The sequence below is a fragment of the Mesitornis unicolor genome, unplaced genomic scaffold (genome assembly GCF_000695765.1).
Source record: "Mesitornis unicolor isolate BGI_N332 unplaced genomic scaffold, ASM69576v1 scaffold40755, whole genome shotgun sequence".
Taxonomy (NCBI): Eukaryota; Metazoa; Chordata; class Aves; order Mesitornithiformes; family Mesitornithidae; genus Mesitornis; species Mesitornis unicolor.
The window spans coordinates 1-303 of NW_010185549.1; the positions used below are offsets into that span (position 1 = coordinate 1).

General features: G+C 66.3%; 1 protein-coding gene across 1 annotated transcript in view; it reads left to right on the top strand.

The window, feature by feature from the left end:
* Positions 1-5: 5 nt before the first annotated feature.
* The window catches only part of ZFYVE27 (zinc finger, FYVE domain containing 27), a gene marked incomplete at its 5' end in the record, with an annotated part of 4,172 nt that continues 3,874 nt past the window's right edge, over positions 6-303 (top strand). The window contains 2 exons of the mRNA XM_010184873.1: positions 6-39; positions 112-298. Coding sequence (XP_010183175.1) covers positions 6-39; positions 112-298 — 221 coding nt within the window. The remainder of the gene's footprint in view (positions 40-111; positions 299-303) is intronic.

Sequence of the window (303 nt, forward strand, 5' to 3'; positions counted from 1 at the left end):
GCCTCGGCCTCAACTTCCTCCTGCTTACCCTCGGCCAAGGTGCGTGTGGGGTGTGCAGGGCCGGTCCCTTTCTCATACTCCTGCAGCTGACGGCTCTCCTGTCTCTTCCAGCTGCCTGGTATTTGGTCTTTGCCCTGTTGGTGGTGGTGCCGGCCCTGGTGGGCTACCTGCAGGAGACATGTCGGGCCCGGCCCTCTGAGCCGGAGCTGGTGCGCAGGAGGTACCACAGCGTCCGCCGGGAGGACCTGCGCGAGGTGCAGCTCTCACGGCAGGAGGCCATCGCCCCGGTCAAGACCCTGTGAG